The 19,677-nt window shown below is 49.7% G+C and overlaps 6 protein-coding genes across 6 annotated transcripts; 3 read left to right on the plus strand and 3 right to left on the minus strand.

Annotated features, from left to right (window-relative positions):
* Positions 1–172: 172 nt before the first annotated feature.
* On the plus strand, positions 173–868 carry N7518_002311 (uncharacterized protein; the record flags this gene model as incomplete). Its single annotated transcript, XM_057183239.1, has 2 exons — positions 173–296; positions 441–868. 2 exons carry the CDS (start codon positions 173–175, stop codon positions 866–868), a joined length of 552 nt encoding a protein of 183 aa, XP_057044689.1.
* A 784-nt stretch (positions 869–1,652) lies between these two features.
* On the minus strand, positions 1,653–2,984 carry N7518_002312 (FluC/FEX family fluoride channel; the record flags this gene model as incomplete). Its single annotated transcript, XM_057183240.1, has 1 exon — positions 1,653–2,984. One exon carries the CDS (start codon positions 2,982–2,984, stop codon positions 1,653–1,655), a length of 1,332 nt encoding a protein of 443 aa, XP_057044690.1.
* A 138-nt stretch (positions 2,985–3,122) lies between these two features.
* Positions 3,123–4,149, plus strand: N7518_002313 (uracil phosphoribosyltransferase; the record flags this gene model as incomplete). Its single annotated transcript, XM_057183241.1, has 3 exons — positions 3,123–3,296; positions 3,360–3,459; positions 3,716–4,149. The coding sequence occupies 3 exons, from the start codon at positions 3,123–3,125 to the stop codon at positions 4,147–4,149; spliced, it is 708 nt and encodes a 235-aa protein (XP_057044691.1).
* Positions 4,150–4,951: 802 nt separating this feature from the next.
* Positions 4,952–7,400, minus strand: N7518_002314 (C2H2-type zinc finger protein; the record flags this gene model as incomplete). The annotated part of the gene is made up of 3 exons (XM_057183242.1): positions 4,952–5,093; positions 5,147–7,199; positions 7,268–7,400. The coding sequence occupies 3 exons, from the start codon at positions 7,398–7,400 to the stop codon at positions 4,952–4,954; spliced, it is 2,328 nt and encodes a 775-aa protein (XP_057044692.1).
* A 6,712-nt stretch (positions 7,401–14,112) lies between these two features.
* On the minus strand, positions 14,113–14,447 carry N7518_002315 (uncharacterized protein; the record flags this gene model as incomplete). The annotated part of the gene is made up of 3 exons (XM_057183243.1): positions 14,113–14,293; positions 14,325–14,389; positions 14,421–14,447. The coding sequence occupies 3 exons, from the start codon at positions 14,445–14,447 to the stop codon at positions 14,113–14,115; spliced, it is 273 nt and encodes a 90-aa protein (XP_057044693.1).
* Positions 14,448–15,097: 650 nt separating this feature from the next.
* Positions 15,098–18,925, plus strand: N7518_002316 (putative cell division control protein Cdc25; the record flags this gene model as incomplete). The annotated part of the gene is made up of 3 exons (XM_057183244.1): positions 15,098–18,244; positions 18,298–18,514; positions 18,588–18,925. The coding sequence occupies 3 exons, from the start codon at positions 15,098–15,100 to the stop codon at positions 18,923–18,925; spliced, it is 3,702 nt and encodes a 1,233-aa protein (XP_057044694.1).
* Positions 18,926–19,677: the final 752 nt, after the last annotated feature.

Below are 19,677 nucleotides of genomic sequence, written 5' to 3' on the forward strand. Positions count from 1 at the left end.
GCAAACGCAGAGTTCTCGGGAACTGTCATGTTGATATTTGGTTTTCCCTCGAATCTATCTTCAAATACCCTTAGAAAGAGAGATCTTTCGTTTTAATACAAGTGGGCATATACCCTCGCTACACTCGACTCCAAAGGCAACTATACTACGGAGTACAGCCCTAACTTTCGCCATGGCTTCGGACAAATATCCATCCTACGTACCGATGCCCTCGCTCCGCCACGAGCTAGGGCTGATGTTCGGCTTCTTATCTCTGTGTATAGTGGTTATGGGAGCATACGTTGCTCTCTGGAATGGTGAGTTCCTCTCCCACTCTCCTTTCCATCCTATATCGATGTAAAGATCAGCAAGACCGTCCGTGGTCATGTCAAACACGTACATACATACAACTTCAATGCGATTTACTTTAGCATAATACCTACACTACCCCTAACGACCAGCCCCAGTATCCCAAACCCGCCTAGACGCCCAAGACCTCGCCCGCCGCAAAGCCTTCCGCAGCAAAAACCCAACCCAACAACCCCTAGGAACAACAACCTCCATAACAGCAGGCCTCAAGGACACATCCACCCCAAACCCCAAAGCAGCCGTACAAGAAAAAATGCTCGACCGCGTCGGCATGCCCGAGAACCGCGCCGAGCTACCAGTCCACGGGATGGAGATGTACGCGGCCGGAAAGGGGAATGCGAGCACATCGCAGATCAGGAGTCTGCCTGGTCAGGCTATGCCGCTTAGTCCTGTTAGTCCTGTTAGTCCGCTTGGGAGTAGCGGGGTTGCGGGTAGGGATGCTAGTTCTGTTAGTCTGGTTGGAGGTGGGATTGCGCTTGAGTCTATTGTTGGGTGGCGTTGGAAGGGGGGAGGAGTTTGAGTCAGAGTCTTTTGCGCGTTGATGGGTTCCAGTCGGGCGAGTCCGGCGAGGAGATTTGGGGGTGGGATTGGTCCGCCTGTTGAGATTGGGCCTGCGCCTAGTAGGGAGTAAGGTGTTGTGCTGGGGTTTATGATGATGTTACATGTTATGTTGTATGGCAGCTAGCTAGGAGCAATTAGTATGACAAGGAGAACGCTACGAGAAGGAGATTGCAGACTAAGCCCACAATGAAAGAAAAGATTTGTAATCAGTCGATGAATGGATGTACCTTGAAAGAAGAAGAAATTCGGGATAGGGTTATGTGGGTCAGAAGTGTGAATAGCTTCAAATGATCCCAAAGGAGAAAAAAAGGAACCCAGAGGTTCTTCAACAGCAGCTAGCCTAGGGACAGTTTCCTCATTGGCATTGGACTAATATCACCCTGCTCGAGGAACAGAGCGCATCCCATCTGAGCCATGGGTGTTGGGAATTACAATATCTGCCTTGACCTTTCTATTTATACTCACTTTTGTTTATCGTTCCTTCCTCAGCAGAAACCCAGGACCGCTCTTGCCTGGAAGCAGCCCTTCCTGCCATTCCAACAGTTGTTGTACCTTCTAAGACTCCTGGTCTTCTACTGAGTCCCACGTCATGCCTAGTCTACTAAGCTTTCTGGAAGTATGGCGTAATGCTTTGGAGTAATTTTGATATTGTCTCCAAGTGGTATCCATATCAATTCGACTCATAGAGTTGACATTTTGAATCGTTCTGGGTATATTTTACATTAGATTACACCACCAGCCATCTATCCACACACAGGCTCGTCAAACCCACGCGTCCACAATAACGAACCCATGATAACCACTAAAAACCCAAGCGCGACAAGCACACTGGCACTTCCATACAAATACGCATGACGCCGATGAGACAGTCCTTTCAATTCAGCAACCCAGGTACTGATAGTGGTCGTGCTCCCGCAGAATCCATCCATAACACCCTGCAGCACCTGGCAACCTGTCAGAGCAGCAGGAACCACCGCCCCAAGACCACTGACATGCTGCAAGTCATAGCACATACCCTCGATGATAGTCCCAAAGATATTGACCGTAAACGTGCCGAGGGGGAAGGTCGGAATCCTGCCATTCAGGTGCAGCGAGACATAGAACCGAAGGAGACAGCCAAGCGGTGAAAAGACAATAGCGAACACCGCCCGGCCGCGCCACACATCCGGGCCATTATGTCGGTCTGGTGGCCAGATGGCTAGGAACACGGCCCCGAGCCAACATCCCCAGGCAAGCACAACCATAAGAGGGTCGAGGACTCGGCGTGTGAACGCTAAGGGCACAGTGGGTGTCACGCGTGTTAGAGCCAGGGCAAGATGCGCGCCGACGATAAGTGCCGACAGGCTCAGTGACACGGTGAGTATAATCACAGCGACCAGCGCCATAAAGCTATACCCACCATTACGGGAGGCAATATGAGATCCGGTTGGCAGCGATGGATCGGGGAGGGCATTTGCCAGGGCGAGGAAGACGTCCCGCATAAAGGACGAGAAGGAGGTGAAGCAGCCACAGAACCCGGTCGTCAGACCAATGTACAGAGGGATGGTCTTCTTCACAGCCATATGTTTCCGGCTCTTGACTTTGGGCTCAGTATCGACTGCATCTGCAGGTGCTTCTTTGGTTATTGTTTTGCCCCATTCTTCGCGGAATAACTGCTGGTCTTCGCTCAGGAAACCCATTACCAGGCTTCCGGCTACATTTGCCCATAACACCCCTGTTACGACAGGCGCGCCTGTATAGAATGTCAGAGCCTGTAGGCCTAGGCGGGCCAGTGTACCCCAGAGCGAGAAGAAGATTAGATAGGAGACGGTGTAGATGTGGGTTGCGTGTTTGGAGAGGGGCGGCGCAGCAGATGCAGGTTGTGGTACAGGTGCTGCGCGGTCACCCGAGTTTTGCCATGATTCATTTGCATTTGCCTGTTGGGCCTCTCTTGAAGGGTCATTGTTTTGAGAGGGGTTATCAACATCGGCAGTTGATGGCATTGCCGTTTCAGTGTTGAAGGGAGGATAAGGGGAAAAGTTTGCCAAGAACCGGAGACCGGAGATCAGGTGGAGTCCGATAAGATTGGCGGTCATTCGCAAAGTATATGAGGGGAAGAAGATAAAGAGGTGTGTCTTGTCTCCCTCCTCCTCCTCTTCTTCTTCTTCTCTCTCTCTCTCTCTTTCCTCTTTCCTCTTTCCTCTTTCCTCTTTATATACCCTCTATACTTCACCATGTCTCTCCCATCAAATGTCCACGTCTCCTCCCATCCCTGTCTACAAGCCAAGCTCTCCCTCATCCGCTCATCTTCCACCACCCCGCGTGAGACAAGAGGCTTGGTCCATGACATTGCCAATATCCTAGGCGTCGAAGCCTTCTCGGGGCTGAAGTTAGTCAAAACAGGAACGGTAAATAGATCCCCAAGACCGAGATCCATACCAGCATTGCGATCTCCTAACACTCATTCCCAGGACACCACGCCCCTCGGAATCGAGTATGAAACCCAGGGCATTGACCCATTAGACCTAGCTCTAGTGCCAATTCTCCGCTCTGGCCTAGGAATGGTTGATGGTGAGTGATTCTTCTATTCCGCATGATCCGCTCTAGCCAGCACTGCAACTGTAGCCCATGTTATTCCCTGCAATATGACCGTACTACTCTCCTATTCCCCAATTCCCATTCCTATATCCAATCCCAAACACCACAGTTGCAATTCCATTCGCATTTACAGCTTATCTCCTCCTTTCGTCATCCCCCCACTCCCCATCCTTATCCCCCACTCCTAACACGTCCACGGGTCCAAAACCCCGCTTACACAACCCCACAGCCCTAAACGACCTCCTCCCAACCTCAGTCCCAGTCTACCACCTGGGCCTGTTCCGCGAAAAGGTCTCTCTCCAACCCGTAGAATACTACAACAACCTCCCCTTCCACCGGTCGGAGCTGTCGCCGGCCTCGCCAGCTTCTCTGAACCCAACCACCAACACCGCAGCGGCAAGCCTGGCGGTGCTGCTAGATCCGGTTATCGCTACTGGTGCGACGGCCGAGGCGGCGATCCAATTGCTGCGCGATTGGGGTGTGAAGAAGGTTATTATGCTTAGCTTGCTTGCTTCGGAAGAGGGGGTTAAGCGTGCTGCGGGGACTTGGGGTGATGTTGAGGTTTGGGTCGGTGCTATTGATAAGGGTGTTGATGAGAAGGGCATGATCGTGCCTGGTATTGGTGATATTGGTGATCGCTTGTTTGTTGCTGTTGGAAAGTAGATTTGACTTTATCAGCAGTGAAGCATGGCCGAGGGTTTAGATACTACAGATGGTTATGTACCTATAACTACAACTACAACTTGGCTACAAATGATCAATACTACGAACTACAATTCAAGTCTACAATCTAGTGTTTAGGAAAGAGGTTGTCCCCGGCAGATAATTCATCGATAACGTATAGTACATGGAAATGGCATAAAACATGTGCAGGTGAAACAAATGCGAAAATTGTCAAAGCAATGCTGAGCGTTAAGAGCATGGAAAGCAAAAGACGGGGTAGAAGGCGCGCAGACAATTAACATCAAGTACAGCGGCTGGAAGCCAACCAAAGAAATAGAGGTAAATGGCAAGATATGAGAAAGAAAAAAAAAAGAAATCAACACGCACGCGAACGCATGAAATGTCAAAAGGTATCGAAAGCACGAAAATCAGATGGACGGAGGGCACGATTAGGGGTTAGTATGAACCATAAAGTCAAACTCCACGGAGTGCGAAAGTACACACAGGACCAGCCAGGTGTCGAAGACGGAAAGCAGAAACACCACACTGGACTCCCTGGTGTAATAAAAAGCAGGGGAAAAGCAAAAAAAAAGCAAAAAAAGCAAAAGACTAGGAACCACCGAGAGGGATATCAAAAGGCGAAGTATTCCAAAACAAGCCCAACACCCCGCCTGCCCACTGGCATGTCCAGTCCTAGTTCCGAAGTGTCCCAATGAAAGCGTCCAACAAATGAGAGTAAGAAATTGAAAACACAAATTTCAAGGAAAAGCAGATCGACTCAAACAGATTGAGGAGAAGAAATTTAGTATGCGGTGCCGACGCTAGCAAGCGACTTAGTTGGCACCGCATGAATAGGCTGATCCTTGCGAACACGGAGAGAATCTTCGTATCCGACCAGGGCCTGAGAGTGAAGCTTGAATGATTCGCCCATCAACTTGGTGATTCTGTAAAGCGGTTAGTTATTTGACCATAAGAGTAAATAGGGATGAAAACGTACCCCCAGACAACCACGCCGTCTAGGATGTTACCCCATACACGGGCGACAGTAGAGCTGAGTTTTCCGAAGGCGTCGATGGCATCGTCGTCAAACAGATTGCGGACCTTGTTGTAGAGGGCCAGTTCAGCCTCAGTTGCCGGCTCATCGTCATGTTCCAGACGGTAGAGCCAGAGGCTCAGAATGACCATCAGATCCAGGCCGCAGAGAGGGTTCTCAACACTCCAGTTGGTAGCGGATGTCTTGGCAACCCAATTGATGCCCTGAATAGCGGCAATCTCGATGCATTCGAAACATTGTTGGATAACTTTGTTCATCTCCTGCGAACGCTTGACCTTCTCACGAGCGACGGTCATCGCAGCCGCCACCTCATATGAGGAGTGGTACCGCATCGCCTCCTGGATGGATTTAAGGTCAACTTCCAGGCGGGCGCGGGTGTTGCGGTAGACCGCCATCGAGTTGAAGATCAAGGGGTGACCCTTCTGAGGGGTGCTAAGCGGGACCACGATCGTTTCCGGTTCGCACACCTCAAGGGAGTTCTCCCAGGTCTCGAGGGCCAGGCGCAGCTTGTACTCGGTAACTACATCTTGGAGCGCCTCAAAGCTGCGCTTGTGGCTCCAAACTTGCAAGAACAAGGCATTAATGAGAACACGAGTGGCGAAAGCACTGTAGCGGGTCTGTTCACCCTGGAAAAGGCAGTCGTGGGCCTCACGCACAGTCAAGGCGCTCGAGACCGTGCCACGGCGCCAACTCTCATCATCAGCCTCGTCCAAATTCCAGAGAGACTCTGAAGATGGGAGCTCCAAGTCGTCAAACTCATCGAAGCTCATGGCGGGGGTGTGGTTGAATGTGAGCGTCAACATGCCGAAGAAAATATACACGGCGAAATATGTACGGCGGCAGGATTCGTCCTCAATCCACTCCTCGCGCGATGGCTGGACATTCTGGCGAGCCTGAGTGCGCAACTTGAGCTGGTATCGGTTGCCGGCGACCATGTTGGCCAGGAGACTCTTGATCGAGCAAGTCCATTCAAGGCCCTTCGGGTCACCGCTCCAGCTCTCAAATACCATGTTCAACAAAGTAGCCTGCATCAATGTCAAGGGGCACTTGCGGGAATCAAAGTTGTCCTTGTGTTGCAGGAATTGGTTGACCAGGACCTTGGAGCCTACGTGGAGCATGAAGGCATGTTCGCGCTCGAAAGTGTAAAGAGCACCAATCGACAAAACCGCAAGCAACAGCGGGGCTGGAACTTGGGAAGGCTTAAATGATTCCTGGTGCAGGAATGGCAAGTGAGGATGATACAGATTAAAGTAGGTGGACAAATACCGGTTCAGCGCAACCGTGGAAGGAAGCTGGAAAGTATCTGGAAGCGCACCTAGGCTGTCTGATCCCTGAATACGATCAACTACATAGTTGCGTTCCATCTCGTTAGCGAGCTGGGGAGCCTTGGGAAGAGTCAACGCTTGACTAGGGCCAGGTGAGCGACGGTAGTTGACCGGGCTGACCGGACCAGTCATGGAGGGGTAGGGCGACAGAGCATTCGGGGTAGAGTGCCCCGACATAGGCAGCGAGTTGGACATCAGAAGGTCGCCGACAGGGCCATGGCGATCAACGAGGGTGGGCATCGACCCCGGTTCCGCGGGGGAGATAAGCGTGTCCCAGGGCATCTGAGGCAGAGTGGCGTTACCCGAGAGGTAGGGCTCGAAGGAGCCGCGTCCTGGCGAAAGCGATTCGGAACGCTCGGAGACCTGACCGGTCGCCGCTGCTGCAGCCTTATGTTGGAAATCTGTCATCAACATGGCTGCAGTTTCAAGGTCGACCATACCATCATTGCTGCTAGCCTCGATCTGCTCCAGGGTCGTCGGGTCAATGGTGACCGACGGCCGAGCTGGGGCAGATGAGTTTTTCTGAACCCCTCCACCGCGTCTGCGCCCCTCTGCAACCAGGGGGATTCCGCCATCCTTGGCGTGCACCGTTCTGTCATGTCGCAGAAGAAGATCGCGACGGACGAAGGTACTGCGGCATTTTAAACACTTGAAGGGTCTTTCTTTCGTGTCTATACATTTCCGAGTCTATTAGCGGGGGAGAAACAAAATAACACATAGGAAATGTTGGCAATCTTACGTGAGCGTTCATGGCGACTGCGATGTTCACTTCTGCTAAACGCGCGATTGCAAAATTGGCACTTATATTTCTTTTCTGGAGCTGATGTTTTCTTGGCCGGTGAGTTGGCCGTCCCAGGTGCGGAAGGAGCCATGTGTGCGGGTTTATCTCTTAGAGAAAGAGTAGAATGGACGGTGGTATTGTCCCCTGAGTAAGCTCGCACCGGTTCTGTAGGCGTGTCGATGACAGGATTTCGTTGGGATGTCTGATCATTCCTTGAGCGGGGGGGAAAGGGAAGTAAAGGTATATCGAGAGTGGTGTCCAGCCACAAGTAGGAAATATTAAAGAAGCAAACGCTGAAGGGAAAAAAAGAATGGCGGGATGATCAACCGCGATTAGATGAGGAAAGGGGAGGGGAAGAAGAGAGGGGAAGGAGGATGAGGAGAATAAGAAGGAATTTGGGAGTTGGGAAATCGGGTTTTTTGGTTTTGGGGGGTGGAGGGGGAGAGGGGAGGAAGGGAGGGGGGGAAGGGAAAAGGACGTGGGTTTAAGCTAATCGCTTACTTTTACGCGTCGAAGTACAGACCAGGGCCATCCGAGGGTAAAAGCGGGACCGATCACCGCGAGAATCACCGCCGAGCTTATCATCGCGCTACCTAGGTATCCCAGCCACCTCTCCGGCCACGCACTTTACCTTCCTCTGTCCACCCACTATCTTACTCGAATGTGCCCCCCCTTTCTTTACCATACAACATACGGAATCGACACGTAATTATTCTAAAAAAGCCCTATAGATTTGTCCCGATCGCAAGCCCACATGGTCTAATTTGATTTTCCCCTTGGATCTTTATTATCATAATTAAACACTACAGGGTCGATCATTTAAATGTTTTTAGAAATCGCTGCGAGGGTGATTTACATGTACTCCGTTGTGGGTTAGGTTATTGAATCGTGCCCCTCGCTCAGGGTTTTTATGGGGACGGGGGAAATTCTTTGTTTATCGAAATTATGTGGCATGTGAGGCGATTCGATCGTGGCACACTTGGAGAGGCTGTGAGAATAGCCCCTTATTCACTAATCTCGGAGGTTTCCCCCTACAGGGGGAGTATATCAGTCTCACCTGAGAAACCTGGAAAAGGGTATCGTACGGTTTGATATCAGACCCTAGACATTGATAGATCGCAACTATGGTTCACATCCGTTTTACCCCTCAACCCCTCCAGTCCCAAGATCTACAGAGAAACATCCATGGATACATACATCTATATCAATTTCTAGGACATAACTACCGACGCTGGTATATTGCTTACATTTATAATATCGTTGTCACACAACTCCGAATCTATAATCTATGCTTGGAGAATGAGACAGGGATATCAGATATAGAGTTGCATTTATCTTCTCTGAATGTAAGAATGCCGATGCTGAGAATGGCACTTTGATGCGCTGGAGTATATACATCCCCACGCTAAAATAGTTACACCAATGTGGAAAAGTAGATCGATCCAACATAAAATCAATTCTATGTCTGGGTGCCCATCAGCCCCGTCTCCTGACAGATCATCCCACTGTACTTTTGTCGCCTCACAAATTGACTGGTCCAGATTCAGTCTCAGCTGTCGCCCTCCAACCCTAATATAGTTGCCCCCGCCTTGTGGCTGTTCATCTGTTTGACTGTGCCACGCTCGAGATTATGTGTTCCAGCCGTGTACAACTGCATTATGCATAGGATCGATGTAAGTACCCTGTATTGTCCTCGAGGCATCACCTGCCGAACTACATCCAGGAAGGATCTGCAGAGCAGAATGCAAATCGGAGCATTGGATGGGCATCTTCTGATTGACTAGTTGTACGTTGGCCTTTTAGTTTGCATTGCCAGCACAAACGATTACGGCTAACCGCGCTACAAATGCTATACTACGGCCGAATGCCCAGTTAGCTGTCAAATCTTTCGGGGCTCCACACGGTGAAGTTGCAGTTTTATACACCGCAAAACCTGCCAGTCATGTGTACTCTGTGCTCCAAAGTAACACCGTTACCTATCACCGAGCTGGAAATTGGGAATCGCGAGTTCCCGGGTCCTATCAGTGGGGCGAAGCCAACACTTACATCATTGGAGCCCGAAGATCCCGGACGCGGACCAGCGACGCGGTTACTTGGGAAACGCGCTTCGAACACGGCACGCCTCTTTCACCTGGACAAGCAAATGGAGTTGGAATTAGCACAAGTTTCACCTCATATCGACCGGCATATGGAGTCCTATCTAGCCTGTACCTGAGCACCCCCTTGATTCGCGGAAGCCAAATCCCTAAATCCTGTCCCGGACTTCCGGTTGATCATCGAAGCCTGGGCGAAACTTCATCTGATCTGGTGGATCTAGACTTATCAACTAGCTTCAAGCCCCGGCGGTGAAGTCGGACGGCTTAGGTTTTTCACCAAGGGATCAAACCCTTCGATTCTTGATGCAAACCCAACCGGTCGACCTCCTTCGAGCTGCTGCTCGGTCCACTTCCCGATGCAGCGGACCGACCCAGTCTAACGCTCTCGACCCAGGAACGAAAAGCAAAACAAGTTGGCAATGATATCACACGGAGAGCGGTGACTTGACCGCCTGGCAAATACTTTATTGCTTCCTTGCCTCGAAAGGTAATACACCAGAGGATCCACCATTCCCAATCCCTTGGGCCGCAAGTCCGGGATATGTCTTTGGTCTTTCATTCCATGCCCCTCCGAGCGGTCAAAAGCACGAACAAAAGAACCATCGAAAACCCGCCCAATTATGGATCTGCACGGAGGATCCAATCGGACCAGTTACGAATCAGATATTTTTGACCATTTTCCCTTCGAGCTCTGCTCCACCTCAGCAAGCCCACTACTGTAACAAGAATTTCAGGAACCTCTTCCCCGGCGCCCCCTGAGCTAGTGGACACCGACAGACGGGCGTTGCTGGAGCCCATCGTCCCGACTACTCCATAGCCAAGGTCCGGCGTCTCCGCCGTGGACGCCAGGACGGTCTGGAATCTCCCAACTCGGTCCTATTCTGTGAGTAAGCCCAAGCCAGCCGTCTCAAAGCCAGACATGTCGGTGAAGCCCGTTTCGTGTCAATATATTTGGACTTCACCGCTTCGGCAAGATTCCAACTCGGTAGGTTGTACGGAGTATGTATGAAGAATCTATTGAACAAGCCTGTCCCCACGGGTCTCGACTTCAACCGACTCAACGGTGTGAGGGTCATTATTGATCGCGTAAATCGGGAAACTGGATTTTGGCTTGAAATTCAAGTCTCCATTGTGCGCGCTATCGCCGATTTACTTTCGCTAAATAATAGACCCCAACATCCCAGCGTTGAGACAAAGCCCCGAGTCGCTCTCCACCCAACGCGTGCTTTGTGTTGTACGTCGTAAAACTCTTTACCAGACAACGGGCCGTCAGTGGGTTTCAGAGTACGGACGTATTACACAATAATAGAAAATTCGCCTGCCTACTCGGTCCAGGAAGTCCATTTCCGAATTCTACGTTCGCACCGACCATCCCGACACGAGTCTGGACTTCGGGCGCCCGCGTCTTGTAACCGCATCCAGCGACACGGGTAAACAGAAGCTTTTCGTGTAGCGTGTAGCATGTGGATATTGAGAAACCTGAAATATAAAATTCAGAGCCCTCTACTCCGTAGGTATGGAGTATGTATGTTGTACGGAGTACCCTGTCCGGCCCATATGTTGTGCTTTGTCTACATTATTGTACTCCATACTCCTACTCCGTTCATGTAGATGATCTACGGCTGCATGACAGGCCTGTTCATCCAACTTGTTTTGAACCATGGAAACATGATCAATCGCAGATGCGATCGTCCAATCCCTGGATCGTGACGGAAGGGGACGTCCGGGGAAGACCTCCGGTCCATGGTTCACTCCCGGAGCTTGATTCTCTTCGTATCAGACGGACGAGTCACAATTCCATTTCTGCACAACCTGCGAGACAGATTGAGCCCCGGCCGATTTCTGTGTCTGCACATACATATAACGTGCCGTGCATAGAAACGCAAGTGCCTTCCTCGACCCCTTGTCGCGTTGACAAATTGGCCGTGTTGATTGGACGATTCCTCCGATGCAGGGGATACACCACATATGCGAGCACCGATTCATCACATTCGCGAGATCGTTCAATATCATCCATGCATTTTACTTGTGTAATATTGCTGATCGCTAACATACTTATCCAACGGAGATGGTCCCCTCCCTCCCCCGCGCGGAGATGCGCCCGCGGAATTTTCTCGAAAAAGGTGGACACGGGGCTGGGAGACTAAATTAGGAAATTGACGGAGAACGGAGGGAGCGCTCTTCGTTTTGAGTGTCGCGTCTTGATTGCTCGAACCCCGCTAAGGTTTAAACGTGCGACGCGCCCGTCTTCGAGAACAAAGGAATCACCGATGAATAGACTTTCATAGTGTAGACTGGGGGGCTACTCCATCCGATAACAAAGGGAGACGGGAATGGGAAGTAGGTGGGGAACTGGCCGTGTCGTGTCGCATCGAGGTGGGAAGAAGAAGAAAAAAGAACGAAAAGGGGGGAGTTAATGATCATCGGAGACCCAGGACTCCGGGTAAACAAGAGGGTGGGATCGTGTCGCTATTGGGTGTGCGCTGCACCGAGCGGCAGGATTGGGTCTCGGCAGGTGAGAATCTCTCCGGCTGGGGCGGCTTGTGAGGTGATGATGTCGTCTGGGTTCCTGCGACTGGCCGGCTGCAAGGAACAAGGAACGAGCGTCGTGGCAATTTTTTAATTTGAAGCCCGTTTGAGTTGCTATCGGGCTTGCCCTGGAGGAGTACTCCGTATACAGCTTACTCCGAAGGTCTAGGCGCCTCTTGGTTTATTGGATTTCTTAGTCTCGTTCTCGCTCGCTTTCTATAACATTTTCCGTACGGAGTACTCCATCCGTAGTTAGATATATCGTACTTTGAAGAATGAGGGGATTTATTAGGTACTTGGAATTTGGAATTCAACAGGAATAGGATATTGAGATAGTGGTAACCTTTATGCACTTGCATACTTAAGATATGGTTTCAGCTCATTCTCCTAATCGGGAAGGTGATAGAGAGCTATTCTGGTAAAAGTATACCAAGTAAAACGTATGCTAGTTATGTGGAACTTTACGTGAGTCCGATTGTGCTGTTTCTTGATGTCTCATGTCTGTTTATTCTGTAGTTTTGAGGTTGATCTTAATAGGGCTCAAAATATGTGATGTTATTGGCTAGAAATATATCAATATATATCTATAACTAAGGTCGAATATCTTCAACCTATTTTCTTGTCAACACATAGATCCTTCTATCTATTGTCCCATGATACCTTCGATTGCACCATATACTCGACGGGAAACGAAAGTAATGTAGAGGTTGGTCCCAAGTCGAGACCCTGATCGATGTTGGTAAATCGTATAAACCTAATCAGAAACTGTCCCCTGAATTGGCGCTCCGCTTCATCCGATATTAATAGCTCTCAGATACACTGGATTCCACGACGAGGAGCATGTATACATATGCTCACATGGGCACAAAATACTATCTTCAGACGCAGGTTAATATGCCCAAGGAACAACTTGCGTACAATGCACCTCTAGGGCTTGCTCAAGAGACAACTTCCAGCTACATTGCATGGACTTTCTCGCCTCGATAGAAGCGGACCGAGTTCTACAGCGTGTTGTAATGATACAATGCTACTACAACTTTGAATCCTGATTTGCTTTGAGTATGTCGAATATGGCATTAATCCTCCATAATGCATGAGACGCCGAACCTTGTCCGCAGAGCATTACGCGTCGCCCATGAGCACACAACCTTCTCAATGCTACTCATCCCCACGCGAAGAAACGGTCCGTTGAGTGGATAAGTTCCCAAACCCTCGGGTCCATTGTGCATGGCCTTGAATTGATAACCAACGGTCTTACACTACGTAACCTATCAGGGTCGAAGCTTACTTTGAAAGGTTCTCGATACGCAGGGAGTTTCATGCAGAAATAACAATTGCCCAGGTGGAGATTTACGGAATACTCCGTACCATGGTTGAAGTATTTGGATTAGCTGTTCAGATCATGCCATATGCTGTCAGTACGCCTCATCCGAGAAGCCAAAGGATTCTGATCGCATATGTACAACATACGGAGTACTCTGTACGATGTATAGCATTCTATAAAGTCCATATGCGTTGGGAAACATCGTACATAACAAAGTTTTACCTCTAAGGAGTTAGTCTTGAAAGCTGGCGTTAGGAACGAGGCTGCATGCCATGCAGTAATATATCACCGACCCTCTTGTCTATCCACACTTACATCAACCACGGGACTTCATTGGCCTGTTTTGGCTATTACGTGTATATCATGTGTACTCCGTACAACATATGTACCTACATTGTTGTATGCTGTTATGTATGGTACCGGGGACGAGCGCCAGGATATCCGATTGTGGAAAGTGGGAACTTGGAAAATCCACTTTAGAGTAGCTCGAAATTAAATATATTAAAAACCGCCTTCTAGAACTATTTTAGCGCCTATTGATTAGAGAATAATAGACATCTTTTCCGATTGTCTGAAAGAGTTCCATGGATGCTATAATAGAAACAACGAAGATAACAAAAGTGTCTTTCGTCACTCTGGGCCTGGGCATCTGGTCTTGTTGGATATCGAGCATATGGACCCTATCGTTCATTCTTACTGAGACAAGGTTGTCGGGTTTGCGCATATCGGCTCCCCGAGGTACATAACGCAGTAGTTTTTGGATCCCCTTACTGGTTCAAGCTAGGATATCCTTGATCAATTATTGAATGGAGATAGTAGGAGTTAAGTTACGGAGTACATATAATGTGTCAAATCTAGGAAACTTGCAGCTCGGTGATCCCATGTCGTTCTTCATTGCAAATTGATAGATGTCTCCATGTGCCAAACCACCAATAACCATAGTCGAATTTGTCTTTGTGGGCCATGGACCAGTCTTTCACGGAGTATTTTCTAATATTCTTACCTCTACCACCGATTTTGAGGTTATATGTGGAACTACATGGTACAATATACACATGTACCTAACCAGGGTGACTGCTTGAACCCGTATAGGCAAAATGTGACCCTATCAGCATGCCTAGGTACACCCGGCTGTTATAAGCGTGGATATTTCGTCACACACAGACACACAGACAGTGGGGAACGTCATGCTGTGAAAGAAAGACGCAGAACCAAGTATGTAATAATAAATTAGTCTGGGGCTCTAGATGTCCCCAGGACCAACACACGGACAGTTGCCCCCATTAGTCCAAGGGCCCAGACTTGAACTTCCTAAAAGCTATGTCAAATGCAAGTTAGAGTCACATCATGTCAAATGGGATGTGGTACCTGTAAGACTGTGGATATGCAAGTCTATAATTGACAGTATCTCATCTTGGTGTCATTGGACGTCGTGTTCATGCAAAGATAGAAACATTGAATATTTCATGAGGATGTATGGTATTGTAATCACATGGTATCTTTCCGCTGGATCCCCCTCAAAACAGCCTTTCCATGGGCTCCATCGTGTATTAATACCGGTATTGCATGCGCCCGTCCCGCCTCCACCTGGTGCAACTTCCCCTAATTCAATCCCACTTCCATTTCCCCATTGCTTTTGTTATAACTCGTTGATGGCATAATCCGCTGTGCTGGATTCTTGTTCTTTGACTACGCAAGGTCTTTTTTTAGTCTGGGTAAAAAGTGACTCTGCTTCCCTCGCCTCAACGTCGAATATAGTCATGAGCGGATATTGAGCTCAAACCACCCCCCCCTCAACCCCTCCAGAAGCTCTCTGGACTGTGGCCCTGTGAGTCACCGATGTTTGGGATTCGCGCGGCAGATTTAGCTGTCGACACTACTGCGCTGGCCAAATCCGGATCTGTTGCGACCGCATTCGAGTACACCGACGAACAAGTGACCACGCCCACAGCCCTATCCCGCTATCGCGGTCGGGGAAACAGTGTATCACGAGATTTCAACCACATCAACCATTCCCCGAGCAAAATGGCCTCTGGATATGCGGTCAGCCCGGAGCCCCCCGCGCTCTTCGTACGGGCCATGTACGACTATGATGCCGACGATCACACTAGCCTGAGTTTCCGCCGTGGCGACATTATTCAGGTCCTCAACCAGCTAGAAACCGGATGGTGGGATGGGGTAATCGATGATGTTCGAGGCTGGTTCCCAAGTAACTATTGTACCCCACTCACGGAAGCGGACGATTTCACCAACCAGTTCGCACACACCCACCTCGAAACCGAGCTCGGCGCGGACTCCGGACTTGAAGATGAATATGGCGATGGACATGACGAGGATGAAGTGCACGCCGATGACAACGCTCGAGACCCACAGCCGATTCTTCCTATGGAGGGAGTCGCAGCGCCCAAGGAGCAGGAAGAGGCCGCATTCTGGATCCCCCAGGCGACACCGGACGGCCGTCTTTTCTACTTCAATACCCTCACCGGATATTCCACCATGGAGCTCCCTTTCGAAAACCCGACCGCAACAATCGAACCCGGCCCGCGAGATCGAAATAATTTCTATGTCCCCGACCAGACACGGCCACCCCCGGAGATGATGGCCCGTGGTTTTGAGCGAGATGAAGACGAGTACGATGGCTCTGCATCGGAGGCCGAAGGAGAATCATTGATGTTAGGCTCGCATGGCTCGATTTCTCGCCGACGCCAGTCCGTGATGGACGGGATATCCCCCGCCACGTCTATGGATTCGTTGTACGCCCCAGGATCTAAAGATTTCAAAATGCCGCACCCGCCGAACAAGCGCCCGCAAAAATCATACAGCCTGGGCGGAAACAGTACCAGCACATCTATGACCGAAAGCTATTCGAGACCTTCTATTTCCTACCCTCCTCAGCACTTTGTCGACGATGGCTTCGCACCACCAATAACCTGGCCTTTGCTTGTGGATAATATGCGGCACGCCGTGGAAGCTTATCGCCAAACGCTTTTCAAAGGTGAGCGTGCAGAGTATGTAAGAAAGGCCGAAGACATATCCGACCATCTTCGCATGCTGCTCGCTGCTGGATCTGACACCACGGATAACCACTCTGGCAACCCATCTATCATTTCCACAAACAAGGCCCTATATCCTTATTTCCGGGACATGATGTCCAAATTCTCGAAGCTGGTTCTTTCATCACACATTGCTGCCGCTGATTGGCCTGGTGCCGACTCGGCCAATAAATGCTTGCAGGAGGCCGACGGAGTTATGCAGGGTGTGTATGGCTACGTGGAAGTGGCACAACAACAGCGCGGAGATGTGATTCATCGCATTGTGCCTGGCTTCGTCAGTGGTAGCTCTTCCGGTGGTAGCTGGCAGAACAACGGTGTTTCTTTGCATACTTCAGGTCCGACATCATTCCTTGTCCCGGATGGAGGGGACTCGCGAGCAGAGCCATCGGTCTCTCTTGACACTGCGTTTTTGGATTCAATCGACATACTCAGGAGATCTTTTGTTGGTAGCATTCGGCGACTAGAAGAACGGCTGGTTCTAAACCGGAAGATCGTCACAGCGCAGGAACATGCAGATATTGCGGATGCAATCTCCGCTGCTGCAATCAAGGTCATTGAACAGTTTCGCCCATGGATCTCTTCTGTCGAGTCGATGAATTTAGCTCCGTTGGGTACCAGCTTCCAGAACCCCCAGCTAGTAGACTTTAGCTTGCAAAAGCAGAGAGCCTATGATGCTATTGGAGATTTCGTCCTGAGCTGTCAAGCAGTGTCCGCCCCTCTGGCCGATGAGTGGGCTGAGCTTCGTGGTAATTCTCTCGACGATCGTGTGAATGCCGTGCGAGGCATCGCCAGGCAGTTGGAGAACTATGTCTCCCAGATTGGTTTCTCGCTGTCGCTGCTCCTTGAGCAAATCCCCACCGAGCCAGTATCATCTCTACGACGTGGTAGCCGCCAGGAATCGGATGATGAGTCGTTCAAGAAGATGCATAGCCGAGGCGAGTCCATGGCCAAGATTGCAGAGTCAATCGGAATTCCATCCTCCTACGCCCCTGAAAAGGAAGGTGGCACCGATAAAGTACGAAGAAATATGGACAAGGCCCAACGATTCTTTGGCCAGGCACCCCCAACAGCTATCACGCGAGAGCCAATCCGTGAGCCAGTCCGCGAGCCAGAAGAGACTCCCTGGTTCTTGAAAATGGCCCATGAAGGCGAAGTGTTCTACGATAACAAGGGAGACCTGCCAATCCTCAAATGTGGAACACTCGCGGGATTGGTTGAACACCTCACCCGCCACGATAAGCTTGATGCATCCTTCAACAACACCTTCCTCCTCACCTATCGCTCTTTCACGACTGCCACCGAACTATTTGAATTGCTTGTCCAGCGATTTAACGTTCAGCCTCCATTTGGCTTGAATCAAGATGACATGCAAATGTGGATTGATCGGAAACAGAAGCCGATTAGATTCCGTGTCGTCAACATTCTTAAGAGTTGGTTCGATCACTTCTGGATGGAGCCTAATGATGAACTGCACATGGACCTCCTGCGGCGTGTCCATACCTTTACCAGCGACTCAATTGCTACTACAAAAACGCCAGGAACCCCTACATTATTGGCCGTGATCGAACAACGACTTCGAGGACAAGACACAACCGTCAAGCGCCTTGTTCCAACTCAGAGCACCGCCGCACCAACACCAATTATCCCTAAGAATATGAAGAAGTTGAAGTTCCTCGACATTGATCCGACGGAGTTTGCTCGGCAGTTGACCATCATTGAGTCGCGCCTCTACTCCAAAATCCGGCCCACTGAGTGTTTGAACAAGACATGGCAGAAGAAGGTCGGCCCCGATGAGCCAGAACCATCTCCCAATGTCAAGGCCTTGATTCTTCACTCGAACCAGCTTACTAACTGGGTCGCTGAAATGATTCTCGCTCAAGGCGATGTCAAGAAGCGCGTTGTGGTCATCAAACACTTTGTGAACGTGGCTGATGTATGTATTTTTTATATCTCTTTGATCTTGGCCTTACTAACTCGACTATACAGAAATGTCGCAACCTGAACAATTATTCTACCCTGACATCCATCATTTCGGCTCTTGGAACTGCACCCATTCATCGTCTAGGTAGGACATGGGGCCAGGTTAGCGGACGCACGTCCGCTGTTTTGGAACAGATGCGTCGGCTTATGGCTAGTACGAAGAACTTTGGCGAATATCGAGAAACCCTACATCTCGCTAACCCGCCCTGTATTCCATTCTTCGGTATGCATCACAACCATTTCAAGCAGAATGTCTTGGAGCATCTCACCCCTTTGATTTGACTAACACATCGTAGGTGTCTATCTTACAGATTTGACCTTCATTGAAGACGGTATTCCGTCTCTAACACCATCAGAATTGATCAACTTCAATAAGCGGGCTAAGACTGCAGAGGTCATTCGGGATATCCAGCAATACCAGAATGTGCCTTATCTTTTGCAACCCGTCGGCGAACTTCAAGATTACATTCTCAGTAACCTCCAAGGTGCTGGCGATGTACACGACATGTACGAACGAAGTCTGGAAATCGAGCCTAGGGAGCGCGAGGATGAAAAGATTGCAAGGTATGCTGAAGCCTCAAGCAGAGACAAGAGCTCCTTGTTGTTTGCATCCACCGTTGCTGTTTTGCGATAATCTTGTTTTTTCTTTTTCTTAAAAACTGGCGTTTGGCATTTGCCCGGCGATACCCAAATTTGACCTATTCTCTTTTTTCTGGGGGCCAAGACAACGACAACTCTGCTTTCTTTTTTTTTTCTTTCTCTCAAAACTGTTCGGCTGTTGAGACTAACCGTTTTGGATTCTGAATCTCGTAGATTACTATCTGAGTCCGGCTTCTTGTAACCCGTGAAGATCCCTGTCGAGTTACATCCCGCGGCGCGCCACCAAACAGGTTCGACAAATGCGCCATTCGCGCTCCAATCGACGTTCGTGTTTCACCACCTCGTGATCGTTCAGGCTATCCTAGTCTCCACACTACCTCACCTTCTCACCTCTCAGATCTCACCTTTCAGGGATACTTGCAGGTTGATCTATCGCATGCATGTGAATGTCTCTCAAAGACCCACACATGTGAACACTTATTCTCGATGCAGTTACCTTCGGTCTCGGCATTTATCATTGCACCGGCGAATACGGAGTACTCCGTATGTTGATTCTCGATATAGCGCAATAGAGCTGTTCGATTGGTTCGGATTTCTTGTTTATTTCCCCCTTGTTTCCTTCTTTCATCTCTTATCTCCCCGATGAGGTTAACTGCCTCTGTGGCCATCTCAAACTCACCTCTTCTTTGTACTGACTGTGACATATCCTGGCCATTTTCTCGGCGTATTTTGCCTTGGATTTCAGTTTCATTTTTTTGTTTCCTTTTTCAACATATCCCCTTGTGT

This window comes from Penicillium psychrosexuale, assembly GCF_028828465.1.
Source record: "Penicillium psychrosexuale strain IBT 29551 chromosome Unknown utg000002l, whole genome shotgun sequence".
NCBI lineage: Eukaryota > Fungi > Ascomycota > Eurotiomycetes > Eurotiales > Aspergillaceae > Penicillium > Penicillium psychrosexuale.